Source organism: Nematocida displodere (assembly GCF_001642395.1).
Source record: "Nematocida displodere strain JUm2807 chromosome Unknown 10, whole genome shotgun sequence".
Classification (NCBI taxonomy): domain Eukaryota; kingdom Fungi; phylum Microsporidia; genus Nematocida; species Nematocida displodere.
In genome coordinates, this window is record NW_027138132.1 from 39630 (window position 1) to 53600 (window position 13971).

The 13971-nt window shown below is 48.8% G+C and overlaps 13 protein-coding genes across 13 annotated transcripts; 9 read left to right on the forward strand and 4 right to left on the reverse strand.

The window, feature by feature from the left end:
* Window positions 1-176: 176 nt before the first annotated feature.
* NEDG_01952 (uncharacterized protein) lies at window positions 177-1121 on the reverse strand (the record flags this gene model as incomplete). Its single annotated transcript, XM_067689370.1, has 1 exon — window positions 177-1121. The coding sequence occupies one exon, from the start codon at window positions 1119-1121 to the stop codon at window positions 177-179; it is 945 nt and encodes a 314-aa protein (XP_067545100.1).
* Window positions 1122-1187: 66 nt separating this feature from the next.
* NEDG_01953 (uncharacterized protein) lies at window positions 1188-2195 on the reverse strand (the record flags this gene model as incomplete). Its single annotated transcript, XM_067689371.1, has 1 exon — window positions 1188-2195. The coding sequence occupies one exon, from the start codon at window positions 2193-2195 to the stop codon at window positions 1188-1190; it is 1008 nt and encodes a 335-aa protein (XP_067545101.1).
* A 17-nt stretch (window positions 2196-2212) lies between these two features.
* On the forward strand, window positions 2213-3232 carry NEDG_01954 (uncharacterized protein; the record flags this gene model as incomplete). The annotated part of the gene is made up of 1 exon (XM_067689372.1): window positions 2213-3232. One exon carries the CDS (start codon window positions 2213-2215, stop codon window positions 3230-3232), a length of 1020 nt encoding a protein of 339 aa, XP_067545102.1.
* A 28-nt stretch (window positions 3233-3260) lies between these two features.
* NEDG_01955 (60S ribosomal protein eL39) lies at window positions 3261-3422 on the forward strand (the record flags this gene model as incomplete). The annotated part of the gene is made up of 1 exon (XM_067689373.1): window positions 3261-3422. One exon carries the CDS (start codon window positions 3261-3263, stop codon window positions 3420-3422), a length of 162 nt encoding a protein of 53 aa, XP_067545103.1.
* Window positions 3423-3612: 190 nt separating this feature from the next.
* Window positions 3613-4614, reverse strand: NEDG_01956 (uncharacterized protein; the record flags this gene model as incomplete). The annotated part of the gene is made up of 1 exon (XM_067689374.1): window positions 3613-4614. One exon carries the CDS (start codon window positions 4612-4614, stop codon window positions 3613-3615), a length of 1002 nt encoding a protein of 333 aa, XP_067545104.1.
* A 45-nt stretch (window positions 4615-4659) lies between these two features.
* NEDG_01957 (uncharacterized protein) lies at window positions 4660-6213 on the reverse strand (the record flags this gene model as incomplete). The annotated part of the gene is made up of 1 exon (XM_067689375.1): window positions 4660-6213. One exon carries the CDS (start codon window positions 6211-6213, stop codon window positions 4660-4662), a length of 1554 nt encoding a protein of 517 aa, XP_067545105.1.
* A 62-nt stretch (window positions 6214-6275) lies between these two features.
* On the forward strand, window positions 6276-7115 carry NEDG_01958 (glycogen synthase kinase 3 beta; the record flags this gene model as incomplete). The annotated part of the gene is made up of 1 exon (XM_067689376.1): window positions 6276-7115. The coding sequence occupies one exon, from the start codon at window positions 6276-6278 to the stop codon at window positions 7113-7115; it is 840 nt and encodes a 279-aa protein (XP_067545106.1).
* A 73-nt stretch (window positions 7116-7188) lies between these two features.
* Window positions 7189-9258, forward strand: NEDG_01959 (cleavage and polyadenylation specificity factor subunit 2; the record flags this gene model as incomplete). Its single annotated transcript, XM_067689377.1, has 1 exon — window positions 7189-9258. The coding sequence occupies one exon, from the start codon at window positions 7189-7191 to the stop codon at window positions 9256-9258; it is 2070 nt and encodes a 689-aa protein (XP_067545107.1).
* Window positions 9259-9352: 94 nt separating this feature from the next.
* Window positions 9353-10648, forward strand: NEDG_01960 (uncharacterized protein; the record flags this gene model as incomplete). The annotated part of the gene is made up of 1 exon (XM_067689378.1): window positions 9353-10648. The coding sequence occupies one exon, from the start codon at window positions 9353-9355 to the stop codon at window positions 10646-10648; it is 1296 nt and encodes a 431-aa protein (XP_067545108.1).
* A 170-nt stretch (window positions 10649-10818) lies between these two features.
* NEDG_01961 (uncharacterized protein) lies at window positions 10819-12162 on the forward strand (the record flags this gene model as incomplete). The annotated part of the gene is made up of 1 exon (XM_067689379.1): window positions 10819-12162. The coding sequence occupies one exon, from the start codon at window positions 10819-10821 to the stop codon at window positions 12160-12162; it is 1344 nt and encodes a 447-aa protein (XP_067545109.1).
* Window positions 12163-12400: 238 nt separating this feature from the next.
* Window positions 12401-12922, forward strand: NEDG_01962 (uncharacterized protein; the record flags this gene model as incomplete). Its single annotated transcript, XM_067689380.1, has 1 exon — window positions 12401-12922. The coding sequence occupies one exon, from the start codon at window positions 12401-12403 to the stop codon at window positions 12920-12922; it is 522 nt and encodes a 173-aa protein (XP_067545110.1).
* A 16-nt stretch (window positions 12923-12938) lies between these two features.
* Window positions 12939-13112, forward strand: NEDG_01963 (uncharacterized protein; the record flags this gene model as incomplete). The annotated part of the gene is made up of 1 exon (XM_067689381.1): window positions 12939-13112. The coding sequence occupies one exon, from the start codon at window positions 12939-12941 to the stop codon at window positions 13110-13112; it is 174 nt and encodes a 57-aa protein (XP_067545111.1).
* A 111-nt stretch (window positions 13113-13223) lies between these two features.
* NEDG_01964 (uncharacterized protein) lies at window positions 13224-13946 on the forward strand (the record flags this gene model as incomplete). Its single annotated transcript, XM_067689382.1, has 1 exon — window positions 13224-13946. One exon carries the CDS (start codon window positions 13224-13226, stop codon window positions 13944-13946), a length of 723 nt encoding a protein of 240 aa, XP_067545112.1.
* Between the last annotated feature and the right edge of the window lie 25 nt (window positions 13947-13971).

A 13971-nucleotide genomic window follows, 5' to 3' on the forward strand; every position in this document is an offset into this window, starting at 1 on the left:
CTAGTATAAAAACAGAAGGTTTTTTGAGATTTGAGGGTAGTGTTCGGGTACGGGGCTAGGTCACGGGGCACAGTACGAGTCAACAATAGACTTTATTATGTGGGCGAGGCGGTGGTGCCTGTTCGGGTGCCTGTTCGGGTGTGGGCGAGGCTGTGGGTGGCAAACAGCGACTGTTCTTATAGGTAGGTGTGCTTGATGGTAAACACCGACTTGTTGTACCTTTTATCCCGTGAAAGAACGGATAAGAAGTCGTCTTTGGTGATGCTCCGGGTGCTGCCTTTCTGGTTTCGGTCCTCAGTGCTTTGGAAGAGGGTGAGGTACGACGCAGACCCGTCATCGGTGGGAAGCTCATTGGCTGCCATCCAGCTCTTGGGCTGGCTGCCCAGAGCTGCAAGGGCTACGTTGTTGCTCAGCCGCTTCTTAATAATAAGGTCCTCTCGCTCCTGGAGAATCTTGCGCCACTTTTTCTTTCCGTCTCCATCGTCGCCTTCTTTCTTGTGGCGATACTTGTCCATTTCAAGGCGCTCTTCCTGCTCAAGGAACCACATCTGTCTTCTCCGGTCGTTTTCTATCCTGATCAGGTAATCATTCCGGGCCAGATCTACCCGAGTCTTGCTGTGCTGGATGAGCTTTTCCAGAAGGTCCATCAGCTTTCTTTTGCAGGCTTGGAAGACTAGTTGGAGAGCTTCTTCCGTTATGCCTATCTCTCGCAGCTTACAGATTTTATTGATAAAGTAGAGGTAGATGTTTCGGTCAAAGAGTGACTCAATCGTGTTTCGGTAGTCGTTCACCATTCCCCGGGACTCTTCTAGGGGAAGACTTCCTTCTGCCTCTTTGGCAATGTGCAGGGCTTCTTCTTTAAGGTTTACGCCTGCATACTGGATGATATCGCTCATGTACTCTGGCTTTTGGTCGTCTTTGCTTGACGGCCGTCCTCTTTTGACCATTGGGCTGTCATTGGCTTCTTCTTCTTCGCTGTCCCTGTGGTTTGAGAGGATTTCTTCGCAAATCTCTTTGTACTCTGCCGGTGTTATCTCCCCTCTTTTTAGCTTTTCGCCCATTTTAGCTATCTCCTGCCGCACTTCGTGCGGAAAAGAGCTCAGTGTCTCTTTATTGAACATTTTTGCTCCTCAAATATTTAAATTAATACTCTGGTCAGTTCGGGCCTGGAATGCATCCAGCACCCCCTATACTATAACCAGCTTCCACAGGCTATCTATTTGGTCTTTTTCCGAGGGACTGCACTCAAGAGCTCGTTTTTTCTGCCATTTAACTGCGGCGCCTGGTCTAAACTGTCTAACAACCAAGACGCTAGCCAGCTGGGCCTCAAGGGTGTAGCTGGAGTCGGTGATGTTCTCTCCCGAGCCAATGCCAGCGATACGGTCAAGGGTTTGGAGGACGTACTCCAGGCTTTTGTGCATGGCTAGCGAGCGGTTCCACTCGGTGTAGAGAATTGAAAGAACGTAGGCGGGGAAGGTGGCTGCTGTGTCCATAAGCTTGGAAAAAAGATGCTCGCGGACAAAGACGTTGTAGGTCCAGTCCCAGTCAAGGACTTTGCTATAAAGTCGGATGGCCGTAACGGCATCAAAGGCATTAGAAGCAATCGTGGTCGCTGTGAAGACGGGCATAGATGCCCCTCTATCCAAAAGACGCACTGCCTCTTTTTTAACGTCTTTTTCACTTTTCGCTCCGCTAATGAACGCGTAAATGCTTGATAGGGCAGCAGAGACCTCGCTCCCGTCCTTTTCTATGCCTTCGGGGTATAGCACCTGGTAGAAGACCTGGTACTTTTCAAGGACTCTGGCAAATAGAACGGTGTCGTGGAGAATGGTGTACTTCTCGGTGTTGTCCAGCAAAGAGGAGACTTTTTCTAGGGTTCGCTTCTGAACGGAAAGCTCCATTGAGTTGATTTGGTCGAAAAACTCTTTGAGAAAAACGTTGATGTCCTTTTTAGCCTTAACGGCCATTTCCTCTACCTTGGCAGAAACTTCGTGGGCCTTGGTCTTGCTTGGGTGCTTACTTTTTCTCTTTTCCTTGGGGTCGGTTTCTCTTATTTCACCCTCTTCAAAGCTATCAACGCTACTGTCTCCATTGTCGATGATTTTATCGTTTAGCAATCTGATTCTTTTTTTCAGAAGAGAGATGGTGTCTTTGTACGACTTAATCCTTGCGAGTATTCGATGCTTTTGAGCCATTTTTAAAAAAATTTAGTATGAGAAGTCAACATGAGGACACCCGCTTTACCCGTAAAAACTGGGAAGAAAGCGAAGAGGAAAAAGAAGAACTTACTTTCACCAACGAAGACATTGTCCCCCAGAACATACCCAAGGGAAAAGAAACAAAACGTTTAGCCATTCTAAATTTAGACTGGGAGAACATTACCACCGGAGACATTAGCCGGATAGTCTCTGCCTTTGTTTCCAGCACAGACCTTGTCTCAATCACCATGTACAAGACGGCCCTTGGCGCAGCTATGCTCCAGAAAGAAGCCACCGAGGGACCAGCTATCCAGAAGAAAGAAACGGACGAAGAAACCAGTGCAGAGATACGAAGGTATCTAAAAGAAAGAATGAAGTACCACTACGTGATAGTCGAGCTAGCAACGGAAGAAGCAGCTATTTCTCTCTACAATACCATTGATGGCCTTGAAATAGACGAAACACACAACTTTATCGATGCACGCTTTGTACCTGACAGCCACCTAATCACTGACCAGGTCCACCAGGACGAGGCAGAGCCCGCCGTCCTTAAAAAGATCATCCCAAAGAACAAAGTCTTCCACACCAAAGCCACTCTTAGCTGGGACGAAGACCAAGCAAGAGGCAACGCCCTGAGAGAGCTCTTTACCCGAGAAGACCTTGACCTCAGCATTGCCAGCGAGCTAATTGATGCCAGCGACGATGAAGACAAGCAGCAGTACTACAAAGACATTCTAACCAGACCTAACGACAATGAGGCAGCGGACAGTGAGGCGGCGGACAGTGAGGCTGCAGGGGATGAGGTGCTGGCCCAGCCCAAGACCCAGACCCAGTCCCGAAGAAAGATGGCAATTGAAAACGAGGTTGTTAGAGAAGAGGTCTTAAAAGACAACGACAACGAAACGGAAGAAGAGAGCGAGCCAGTTGCTCTGCCAGCTGATGACAGCCGCTTTGTGAAGGAGAAGCACAACCCAGACTTTGCCGTTGACCAAATGCACCCCAAGTTCAGCAACAAGCGAAGACGCCAAAACTGAAATATTTTTTAAATTTTCACCCTAGACGATGACAGCCAATAAAGGAGGACTCTTGAAAAGAAGACTCATTAGAGCCAACAGATCAAACAAGGCTGTGCCCACTTCCAAAAGGCTCATTCCAGGAAACACCCAGCACTACAATGCCAAGAGAAGACACTGGAGAAGAACAAAGTTGAAGTACCACGAATAACCTAAAGAGCTATAACAGTTTCTGCGTTTCTTGCCACTAGCTAGTTGCTACGGGAGCAACTGTTCGTACGTTAATAAAAACAACTCATAAACATAAAGGATTTGGGCCTGTCTGCGGCCTAGGCCTAGGCCCGTGGCTGATGGCGCTTTTGGTTTTTTGCTCTATATTTATGTAGCTGAACTCTATTTGATTAGGTCGGCTGGGGGCGGTGCTGCGAGGCAGTGCCTGTCATGGCCCTGAGCCAGGGGTTGAAGTTCAGGCTCTTGAAGAAGTCTCGGAAGACCCTTTTCACGTGGAGACTGGTCCCCTGCTCTGACATCCGGGCCATGAACTCTGAGGGCGCAAAAGCACCGGGGCTGTCCAGGAAGTACGCCTCAAGGTCCTTCAGGTGTGCTTCCACCCGCTTAGATGAAGATGCCGCTTTAAAGCGATACTTGCCACTGGTTAGGTCCAAAACGTTGTCAAAGACCTTCTCATTGAAGAGGTGGTGGTTGGTCGACCCAACAATGGCCCCCTGCGCGTGGGTGTAGTGCGCTAGTGAGGTCTTGTACGGGACAACCACGCCGCCGTACTCAAAGCCCCCCAGCCCCGACAGGCGGCAGACTACCTCGGACACCTCGGTGGGCGCCGACCCAAGCACGAGGAAGCTTCTGCCGCAGAGCACGTTCTCAACCAGAGCATCCCGGTGCCTCCCCAGGACTTTTTCAAACGAAGGAGCCGGCTTGTGCGGCCAGTCCCTGATGGTTCTTTCTCCCAGGCCCACAAGAACCCTCAGCGCCTCGTCCCTGGTGTAGTCCTCAGGGCCCTGGAGCGACTCTGAAAGGATTTGCGGCAGGGCGCGGTACATCTTGTTGCTCCGGACAAAAACGCTTCTCTGGACGTACCCCCGCCTTGCCCCGGGGCAAGGCTCCTGAATGAAGGAGACGTGGTAGTAGGCAGCGTCGCGGCAGAAAATGAAGGACTCCTTGGAGGTCCCTGCAGAGCGCACGTCAGGAAGCGAGGCAAAGGCGACTTCAGCCTCCTCCAAGTCGCTAAGCCCGCTTGGCTCTTTAACCACGGGCCCTGCATCAACATCAAAGAGAACTTCGCCAATGCAGGTAACCACGCCCTCTGCCTCGAGGGTCCCTGGAGGAGCCACTTCTGTCTCTCTGCGCATCTCAAGGTTCTCCAAGTACCATGCCGAGTAGACCATAAAACAAAAGAAATGAAAAGCCTTTATTTCCATTTAAGCCAGCGCCTACTTTTCAGCCTCGGGTTGAATGGGTATAAACTGTTTAGCGTTCCCCTCCCTTCTGAGAATCATTCCCTCAGAGACGACCTGTAGGTAGACATCGGTGCACCCAAACGTATCAAGGTCCGTTGAGGAGGGCGTTGGCAGCAAGGCGTCAGGAAGTGACCTTCCCTCGGCGGTGCAGGCCTCAGCAACGATCCTTTCCGTCTTGATGTCCTGGGCAAAGACCTGGGCAAAGGCGCGCTGGGCCTCTTTGGTCTCCTCGGCCAGAATGCGCATGGTTGCTCTGGCTGAGGCTTCGCGCTCTCTTTCCTTCAGGGAGCAGCCCTTCAGGCTGCTTTCCGAGACAGCTGCGTGCTCTGCCACGGCAATCAGGTGCTCGAGGTGCTGGGAGACTGCTGTGAAGCTAATAATATCGGGGAGTGCTTCTACCAGGCCGAGGCACTGGGCTAGTGCTGAGCTGTACGGCGTAAAGGCGCCCTCGCCCACAGGCATGTTCCAGCGGTGCAGCGTGTCAGCCAGGGCTGCGAGGTCGAAGAGCCCTGAAACGGGCATCTGCTCGGTGCTGGGCTCTGGGGCGTATGGGGCGTAGGGCTGGGCCATTCGGCTGAGGAGGTCTACCTCCATGAGGTAGGAGATGGCGTTGCGGGCGGCCTCCTCCTCACTGGCGCGGAGTTCCACATATGCCCGGTCTAGCTCATTCTTAGCGGCTTCAATTGAAACAATTGAAGAACTTAGCCGTTTAAGGGCGCCTGTTTTTTGCGCTTTTCTCTGTTCAATTTTTCCTTTTTGGGTAAGAATGGCTTGCCGCTCTTTTTCCTGCTGCGTCTCGTTTTCAATGTTCCTGGAGACGGTGTAGAATCCAAGGAGGTAGGTCAGAACTGACTTTTCGTCGCAGAGGCCGTCGGTCAGGTCCTTGGCGCGAATGAGCATGGGCACCTTCATCTGGGTCAGGGCCAGGTTCAGGGCGCGGGTTGCTCGGCTCTCAGGCGTTCCGTCGTTGTAGGTAAACCCGCCAAGGTCTGAGTGTGCCAGGGCTGAGATGGCCAGGCCGTCCCTCCAGGAGCCGCCAAAGTTGGCAACGTCTACCCCGCCGTACCCCTTGGTCTTCTCTCTGCACCACCCAAGAATTTTTTCTTTCAGGTCCCGATCGTTTCCCACCTCTTCTCTTAGCTCGTACAGAGAAAAGAAGATAATCAGGCGCCAGACAAGAGCCAGGGTCAGTTTGGCACTTCCCTCCTCAATGTCGCTTGCTCCAATGTTGACCATTTGCACCTTTTTCTCTTTCAAGTAGTTAATTACTTTTTCAATGTTTTCTCGGCGGTGGACAATGAGTAAGGGCTTCTTGTTGTAAGGAATGGCTGTTCCAGTAATTGCGTAAATTAGCGCCAGTAGAGTGAGGCCATCTTTGAGATCGTGTGTCAAATCAGCTACTCTCTTAAAGTTATACTCAATGCCTGGTTTTGCTGTTTTGGATCTTTCCTCGCCCTTTTCTAGCTTGGCGTTAACCCAGTTAGTGAACGTTCTTTGCTGGACTGTCTCCCACGTCTCTTCTCCCATACAGGGGTAGGCTAGATTTTTAAAATAAAGGGAGTGTTTACCAATTATTTTGATCAGAAGATATGGATAGCATAAAGGCAAGCGCAGTCTGTGCTATTACTGGGGGAGTGAAGGAAATAGAGATATTTAAAACCAGGAAAATAGGCCAGGGGTCTTTTGGCGAGGTTTTTCACATTGAGGTGGCCGGAGTGGGGTACGCCATGAAAATGGTCTTTGAGCGCGACGACTACATCAACCGAGAGCTTGTAATGCTCCAGAGATTTAGGCACGAGTCCATTGTTAGTTTGCAGTGGTACTTCTACGGGGAGCGTCGTGGCAATGGCGTCTTTTTAAACATTGGCATGGAGTATATCCGGCAGGACCTGCTGGCGCTTATTAACCAAAAGTATGTCTTTACGCGGCAAGAGCTGGCCGTCTACGGCAGCAAGCTTCTAGATGGCGTTGCCTACCTCCACGGGCTAAATGTTGCCCACCGAGACATTAAGCCGTCCAATCTTTTGATTGACGAGCGCCTGGAGGTGCTCAAGCTTTGCGACCTGGGAAGTGCCAAGGAAATGCGCCCGGGGGACAAAAGCGTTACCTACATCTGCTCCCGGAACTATCGGGCGCCCGAGGTCTGTTCTGGTGCTGCCTACACCACCAAGCTTGACATTTGGTCCTCGGCGTGCGTGATTGCTGAAATGATCATTGGAGGGCCTTTGTTTCGCTCAAGCACATCGGACGTGCACCTGAAAAACATCCTTGAAAAAACGCCAAAAATACCAGATTACCTTTTAAGGAAAGCAAAAGAAAGAAATATTACTGATATGGTAAATATTCTTGTGGACATGTTCAAAATTTGTCCTGACAAGAGAATCGGTGCGCGGGAAGCAAGGGACCGGTTTAGGGCGTGCCTTGAGTAGTCGGACGCAGCTGTGTACATCAATAAAAATGGAGCTATGAAGAATGAAGAGAATTTGTCTTTTAAGAATTTTCATGAAGGATGAGCTGGTTGTCACCCACGTCGAAAGAAGCCAAGAAGTGGGCTCGGGATGCATGGTTGTGGAAGTAGCCGGTCTTAAGCTTCTGGTAAACTTTGGGACTAGGTGTGACCTGGACCTAAGCATTTACACCCATTTGGAGCAGCTTGCAGGGATTACGCACATTCTCCTCTGCTCCAGTGACGTGGCCTCGCTTGGGGCGCTGGTTTATTTGGAGACGCTTGGGATCAAGGTCCCAATCATTGGAACGGTGCCGATCAAGATCCTTGGGCGGATTGAGGTGATGGAAAGGTTGCGGACGTTGAAAGAGTTTCAGGGGCGGGAGATAGCCACGGCGCGCGTTGATGAGGCATTTGATAGGATCATTCCGTTAAAGTACATGCAAACGTACGAACTGGCAGAAGACGTTATTATTGGTCCGTTCAACAGCGGCAGCTCGCTTGGAGGGGCGATTTGGAAGATACAGAGCAATGGGCAGGAGTGGGTGGTCTTTGACCGGGTTAACCATCGGAAAGAGGCCCATTTGGATGGAATGGACATTTCAAGCATCAAAAACAGCACGGGCATCATTGTTAACAGCAGTGTTGCCGGGCAGCCTCCAAGCACCCGCAAAGCTCGGGACAAGGCGTTGATGGACGCCATTGCTTCCGCCGCCCGGAAAGAGGGCAAGGTGTTTATTCCCACCTCGTTTTCACAGCTCTTAGAAATTGTTACGACCATTCACAACTGTGACACGTCGCGATCAGTAAGTATGGCACTGTACTCCTTTTATGGAAAAAAGTACTTTGACAGTATAAAAACGATTTTAGAGTGGGCAGGAAGCTCGATCCTTCAGAAGTTCAACCAAGAGAAAGAGAATCCGTTCAACCTGCCCCGTTTGTCGTTTTATGATGAGTGTCCAGATGGGGTAGTTGATGCGTCAGTTATTTTTGTGATTGCAAAAGATGGCCTCTCAGGGTTTGCGCCCGTCATTCTTCCAGCAATTGCCAAGTCGTCAAAGAACACGATTGTCAACGTTTCAAGCGCCCCGCTCTTCGCCGAGGAGGTTAGTTTGTCGCCAGTTAAGTATACCAGGCTCTCAGAGAGCGAGGTGAAAAAGCAGTACAAGCACACGCTCGAGGAGGAAGACAAGAAGGAAAAAGAGAAGAAGATAGACAACCTGGTCAAGAAAAAGATTGAGGACTCCTCGGAGGAAGAAGAGGACCGGGGGCAGCTGTTCTGCAAATTTTGGTACGAGGTGCAAAATGAGATAGTCACCAATGAAAAAGCGCTCACCTATCTGGACTACGAGCTAGAGGGGGCGGGGAACGATTTAACCTTCCCAGCGCCCGGCAGAAGAAAGGCGTCGGATGACTATGGAGAGTCGATCTACATACCGCGAGAGAAGGAGGAGGAGGAGCTGCAGCTTAAAATAGAGGTGCAGCCAGCCATTCTCCAGAAAAAGCTTTACAAAATAACTGTCAAATCAAAACGAGCAATCAAACTAAAACCGATGTTAAAAACGGTGCTTTTCACAGAAGAGTGTGACATTTTCAACCTCAAGGTGGTGCTAACAGATGCCACCGCTGAAAAGCTAGTTGTTTATGGAGAAAACAGCGACTATCGCGCCATTCTCACCAACTATCTTGCCTTTACAGCGACGGCCCCCGAAGTCCACGAGCTGCAAACCACCAAGGAGATAGTCACTGCCAGACAGACCCTTTCCCTGAAGATCCAGAACGACCTTCTTATGCAGGTTAAGATGGAGCCACTAGGTGGGGGAATGATTGGGTACATCAGCGGACGTCTTGAGGCCGGAGAAAAGGAGACGATGCTGGTGCTTTCCGAGAACGAGCTTCCCAAAACAGAGCCGATCTGTCTGGGAGCCATCAAGCTGAGCGATCTCCGGCAAATGTTTAACGATGCCAAGCTAAAATCAGAGGTAGTTGATGATAAGCTTGTCATCAATGAAAATATTTTTATCTATTTAGATGGCACCAATCTAACTATTGATGGAGAACTTTCCAAAGAGTTTTATTCAGTTAAAAATATTCTATCCCAGGCCGTTGCCTTCCTAACTGGGTAATAAATGTGAGTATCTCTTGCTTTTTTCAGAAGAATTTTATCTTGAAAACCCCTGGAAAGCTACAAATTAATTACTGGCTTAAAAATTTGTCAAAATGATTTATGGATCGGAGATAACTGCACTATTGGCACCACTAGTCAGCCAGCATGGCTCTATGGCCAAAAAGCTCTTGGTGGGCGTCCTTGGCGTTTCTGCCATCGTAGGATTCAGTCTATGGGCATCAAAACAGAGTTTTAACCCTTCAGCACATCCATGCACCCCAGAGCACATCCCAGAACAAGATCCCGTTTATGGCTTTAAACTACCACTTTCAGTGGCTGACCAAAATAGAATAGCCACCATTGAGTTTTTTGCCAAGTGTAATGCGCCACTAAAAACAATCAAAAGGCCTAACCGCCCCATAGTGATTATAAAGATCCAGCACAATATGCCAAACATCTCTTTGAAAAACATTACCTTAAATGATATTCCCGAAAAATTTGAAGATGATCTTATCCTGACAGAAGTAAACATATGCGGAACCACCGCATTAAAAGCCGCAGACCTATCTGACACTCCGGAAGACACCATTTGCAAGCTGACCAAGCTTCTTACGGCTTTTAGCACCTCTAAGATAGAAAGACTGTGTATACAGCACATCGGCACTCCCTACCCACTAGATTCCACAAGTTCCAAGATCCCCTTAGCAGTAACCAAGTCCTTACAGATGCATCGCACTTCATCGTTTTTCGTTGACTGGCTAGCTGCCAGTGTCGATCTAAAAACAGCCACTCAAGAGTTTGAACTGGGCATATCTACCTCCAACCTCACAAGCCTGGCCTCCCTCGATAACTTAGACGGCGCATGTATCACTTCTCTGAAAATCCAAGGCCTAAACCATTTAAAAACCCTTGAGTGCCAGTTACTGAAACAAGATACCCTGAAAAATCTAGAAATTGGCTATTTGCCTATAGACATAGTGATACCCGAAGAGATAATTGCTGCACTAGTCAGCAAGAAGTGGAAAAACATCGACTCCACCTTTGATAGCTGGTATGGGTACTGGTCGCGCATCAAGAACCCTCCCACCCCCACCAACCCCCTTACCATCAAGAACTCACTAACCCTAACTTTTGACACCCACAACGAAACAGAAATGCTTAGGGCATCCCATACCAGCTGTTGCATCAAGGTTAAAACGTTGATACTTGAGTATTCTGTCCCCCAACTAATAACCAAAAGCCTCTGTCTTTCTGTCGTGGACTGGATCAATGCCAATGTTATCTACGCTGAGACCATTGTTATTCGCATAGCCGATCCGAACACATATATGCATCTAGAAAGCATGATGCGCAAACAGCCAATACCTCTTCCCAAAGTTCCCGGTCTACGGAGATTTATCGTCAAATGAGTTAGCCAACACCCCAATAAAGCCAGCCACATATCACTGTTGCCCAATACTGCCCAATACTGTCCAATACTTTCCAGCACCGTCCAGCTCGGAAAGACCGCCCAGCACCGTACCTGACACCGTACCTGACACCCCGGAACACAAAACCCGAACTAATTATTTTTTGCAAAATGCTTTACATTACCAACCTGGCGGCAATGCTGGCAACTGTTTCAGGGTCAATAGCAAAAAAACTCTTGGTAGCTAGCCTGGGGGCACTCACGATGCTATCTGATAGATACATGCCAACCCAGAACAACCAAAGCATTATGGGGATGTCCCGAGCAAGCTCCTTCGACTCGGAGATCATACCATATAGGGACGAACTAACTGAAACAACCATTGAGTTTCTTTCAAAGTATGGGTATGGGCACGGTTATGATGACATGGTCCATCTGCTACACGTTAACAACCACTTGCCAACCATTACAGAGCTGTACAAATACCAGCCAGAAGCTATGAAGCTGTTTGTGAACAACATACCCCTTGATGCGATTCCCCGAGAGCTAAAACCAGGCATTACCTTCTCACGGGTAAACATATGCGGAACCACCGCATTAAAAGCCGCAGACCTATCTGACACTCCGGAAGACACCATTTGCAAGCTGACCAAGCTTCTTACGGCTTTTAGCACCTCTAAGATAGAAAGACTGTGTATACAGCACATCGGCACTCCCTACCCACTAGATTCCACAAGTTCCAAGATCCCCTTAGCAGTAACCAAGTCCTTACAGATGCATCGCACTTCATCGTTTTTCGTTGACTGGCTAGCTGCCAGTGTCGATCTAAAAACAGCCACTCAAGAGTTTGAACTGGGCATATCTACCTCCAACCTCACAAGCCTGGCCTCCCTCGATGGCTTGGAGCTTGCCAACCTTAGCAGCCTTTACATGTTTAACCTGCCCCACCTAAGAACCCTTAGGTGCCGCCTACTGCAACAAGATACCCTGAAAAATTTACAACTTGAACGGCTGCCAAAAAATGTAAGGGTTTCAGTGCGACTTGCAATTCAACTAACTGCCAAGACCTGGGACAAGCTAACGATAGGCTTGCAGCTTTGGAAAGACCTTTGCTACCAAACACAAGGGATAGGCGCCGCCTCTACACTGGCCTTGGTCTTAAGCAGCCCAGGAGAAGTCCAGCTAATCGAGGACCACCCAGCGCCAATATGCAGTCTTATGGTCACAGAGCTGGTTTTCTACGTCAACACCATCCATAGATTCTCCATTAGCGTAGACTTTGTCAAGAAGGTGCTTATATGGACACGCATCAACGTCGCCAGAGCCCAAAGCATCTGGGTCCGAGTCAATCGAGGCAAGCTAGCCCCAGGAGTAGCTGAAGCACTATCTGTGCTTACAGTTGGCACCAAAAAGCTAGCTGGCTTGGAAAAAGTCACAGTTGGCAACGTTGACCTCGCAGTAATTGATCTTCCTAACAACATAACAGCCCCAGAAGAGCTACTGGTTGCTCTTTAAGAAGCACTCAAACAAGGAGTGAACTTTATTGAATTGCCTCTCTATATAAAGAGCTTCATCGACAAAAAAATGGACTCAATTGATGAAAGCACGCTCCGAGAGGTAATTGAGTCGTACAGAAGCATCAACGACATACTTGCAGAAATAAAAGCTATCCTCCTCCACGGAAAAAAGAAGCGTACCAATAAAAGGAAAAGTACGCCCGCGCTTATACTTGAATTTTTTAGACGCCTAAAGAATGAAGGAGGACCCTCTAAACACCGCACTCCTGAACAAGCTAGTGCCCAAGGAGGTGCAGAAGATGGTGTCTGAGATAGAGCACAAGAAAAAGAAACTTTCCTCCGTTGCTGCCCAGCTAGAACAGGCGTCACCACCAATAGAGCTCTCCATTTACTACCTGCTGCTAAAAAGAGACATTGACAGGCGAGAGAGAATTGTAAGGATAGTTGAAAGAGAAAAACACAAAGCAGAAGAAGCAGCCTGGATTGTTGGCAGCCCAAAGACACCCAAAGACAGCCAATATCTCACCGAGTTTAAGAAGCTCACCCAAAGCTACTTTTCCTCATTCCCAACCCTCTCCTTCCAGCACCGAAACGTTCCAGTAGACTACTACGTCCACGTGAAAACCCTTGAGTACTGTGGGCTGATAGAAATGGGGAGTAGTTTAGTTGAAGCAAAAGAAGGGTCGCTCTACTTCGTCAGAAAGAAGGACGTTGAGCATCTAATAACTGCGGGGAAGATGAAAGTACTTCTAAAATAGCCAGAAATGAATTTTCATGCCGGGCAAGGACAACCATACAGGCAAAGAGGTCGTTGTGACGTACCACAACAAAACAGCAACAGGCATACTCCAGGCACAAGATACCTACATGAACGTCGTCATTAAAACGGCAACATCAACCCTGTTCATACGAGGAAGCACGATTCAAGAGATACAGCTGAAGGAGTAGAGAGGCTGTGACGGTCCCAGGGCCCAAACACCCGCAAACCCGAAAGCCCGCAAAACCCGAAAACCTGAAAGCCCGCAAAACCCGAAAACCTGAAACCCTGAAGCCCAAACAATGAACAACACCAAGCAAGAGCCTGGAGCACCAACCTACACGGCAGACGAGCTGTACGCTTTTATTGCCACGCTTACTGCCGAGCTAAAAGACAGCATGTTCCCCAAGTACCAGAGGAAGCTGTTTAATTGCTACATCAACAACTCAGTCAAAGCTATCCAGAACAGCAAGTTACCACTTCAGAGAAGGTTCTGCATAATGGTTGCAACGATAGCCTTTGGAAGAGCGGCCGAGGGAACCGCCCTAAGCCCGGAGGCTCCGTTTAAGGAAATGGAGGATGAAATCCTCCAATATCTCTGCAAAGCAGAAATATCCAAAATCAGGGCAGTGATCCTGGACCTGTACACATACTCCTACACCGAAGAGAGCAGCTACAGTGTGCGCCCTGAGCAGTGGGCAGTTGCTTTGGTGGAGGAGCTAAAAACCGTTCTTCCTCCAAACGAAACAAATAAGGTTCAGGTAACCGCTTGTGATGTGCTAAGGCTTCTAGAGAGCCTTCTTCTGAAAGAGCTTAAAGAGCTCTTCATTAGCAAAAACAAGCCATTAGGAAAAAAAGGCAATCTGCTTGTGGTAAACCTTATCTACATCCAAAAGTACTTCACTTCCCAGAGTCTTTCCCCCGAGCCCATCGATGCCTTTATTAAAACAGTCCAGAAAAGTTTCAAGCCTGGGGAGGTTCCTGAGGAAACCAAGAGGCTTAGGGAATTGCAAGTACAAAAATGAAGAATTTTTATTTTGTTTAATTACG